This window comes from Pygoscelis adeliae, unplaced genomic scaffold, assembly GCF_000699105.1.
Source record: "Pygoscelis adeliae isolate BGI_AS28 unplaced genomic scaffold, ASM69910v1 Scaffold149, whole genome shotgun sequence".
Classification (NCBI taxonomy): domain Eukaryota; kingdom Metazoa; phylum Chordata; class Aves; order Sphenisciformes; family Spheniscidae; genus Pygoscelis; species Pygoscelis adeliae.
Window position 1 is genome coordinate 2,718,497 of NW_008825494.1, and position 1,200 is coordinate 2,719,696.

General features: G+C 36.2%; 1 protein-coding gene across 1 annotated transcript in view; it reads left to right on the forward strand.

Moving 5' to 3' along the window:
* LOC103923044 (E3 ubiquitin-protein ligase HERC2) overlaps window positions 1-1,158 on the forward strand; it is a 117,075-nt gene extending 115,917 nt beyond the window's left edge. The window contains 1 exon segment of the mRNA XM_009331291.1: window positions 149-1,158. Within this exon segment, the coding sequence (XP_009329566.1) occupies window positions 149-421 (273 nt within the window). The 3' untranslated portion in view covers window positions 422-1,158.
* The last annotated feature ends 42 nt before the right edge of the window (window positions 1,159-1,200 follow it).

A 1,200-nucleotide genomic window follows, 5' to 3' on the forward strand; every position in this document is an offset into this window, starting at 1 on the left:
TTTTGTCTTTTCATTGTTCTTTTAAGAAACCTCAGCATCAGTATCACAAATCTAACATGCTGTTAAAAAAAATTCTCAAGCATTATTCTGATAGGTAGTTGTGGTTTGGACAGTGAACCTAAAATATTATGCTTTTTGTTTTCAACAGGTATTGGATAAATACAATCCTCCAGACCACTTCCTTCCTGAGTCATACACTTGCTTCTTTCTCCTGAAGCTGCCCAGGTATTCCTGTAAGCAAGTACTAGAGGAAAAACTGAAGTATGCCATTCACTTCTGCAAGTCTATAGACACTGATGATTATGCCCGGATAGCGCTGACAGGAGAGCCAGCGGCGGATGACAGTAGTGATGATTCTGATAATGAAGATGCAGATTCTTTTGCTTCAGATTCTACGCAGGACTACTTAACAGGACATTAAAAAAATACTATAAGGGATAGTTGTCACAAGCACTGAGGCAAAACGCCAAAATGACAACGAAGCCAAGGACAGTTTAGGTCTCAGAATATAGAGTGCGTAGTCAGAGGGATGGTAATCTTCTGAACATGGGGAAAGTGTGTTTGCTACTCTCAGTAGGAATTAAGGGTTACAACCTAAACCATCAGCTTAGAATAAATGGCACAGTATATGGGCATTTAACATTTATTTTAAGAGCTGAAAGTGGCCCCCCATAATGCTGCACTACATTTAGAACCTTTGTGTTTACTGAAGTGTTGTAAATGTTTATATAAAGATGGTAGTGCAGCATCCAAAAGGCACTGAAGCCTTCAAATTGTGGGTGCAATAGGTTTTTTCATATTAAGTGTTGTGTTCTGTGCATCTTCTTGATTGATTGTATATTGGAAATACTGTGCAACAACTGAATAGTATTATAAATATTTCAATTAACTTTACTAGAAGTTTGTTAAAAATTTTTGAACATTGAATTAACATTATTCCTTGAAATTCTTCTATAGATAATAAAAATGGCCAATAGTTTCACCTCCACCCCTGGTTTGTATATTTTAGCTTATGCATTATTTATCTCAAATTTGATACCTTTCTGTGAACAGCATCATAATTCTTATCATGGAAAGTGTACTGTATATAATTTGTGCCATGTAAATGCAGAAGTTATAATTTCCCTCCGAATAAAAGTTCTGCCACAGAAAAAAACAGTATGTGGTTTTCAGTGGTAGTGCAGCTGTTACGTGGGATGA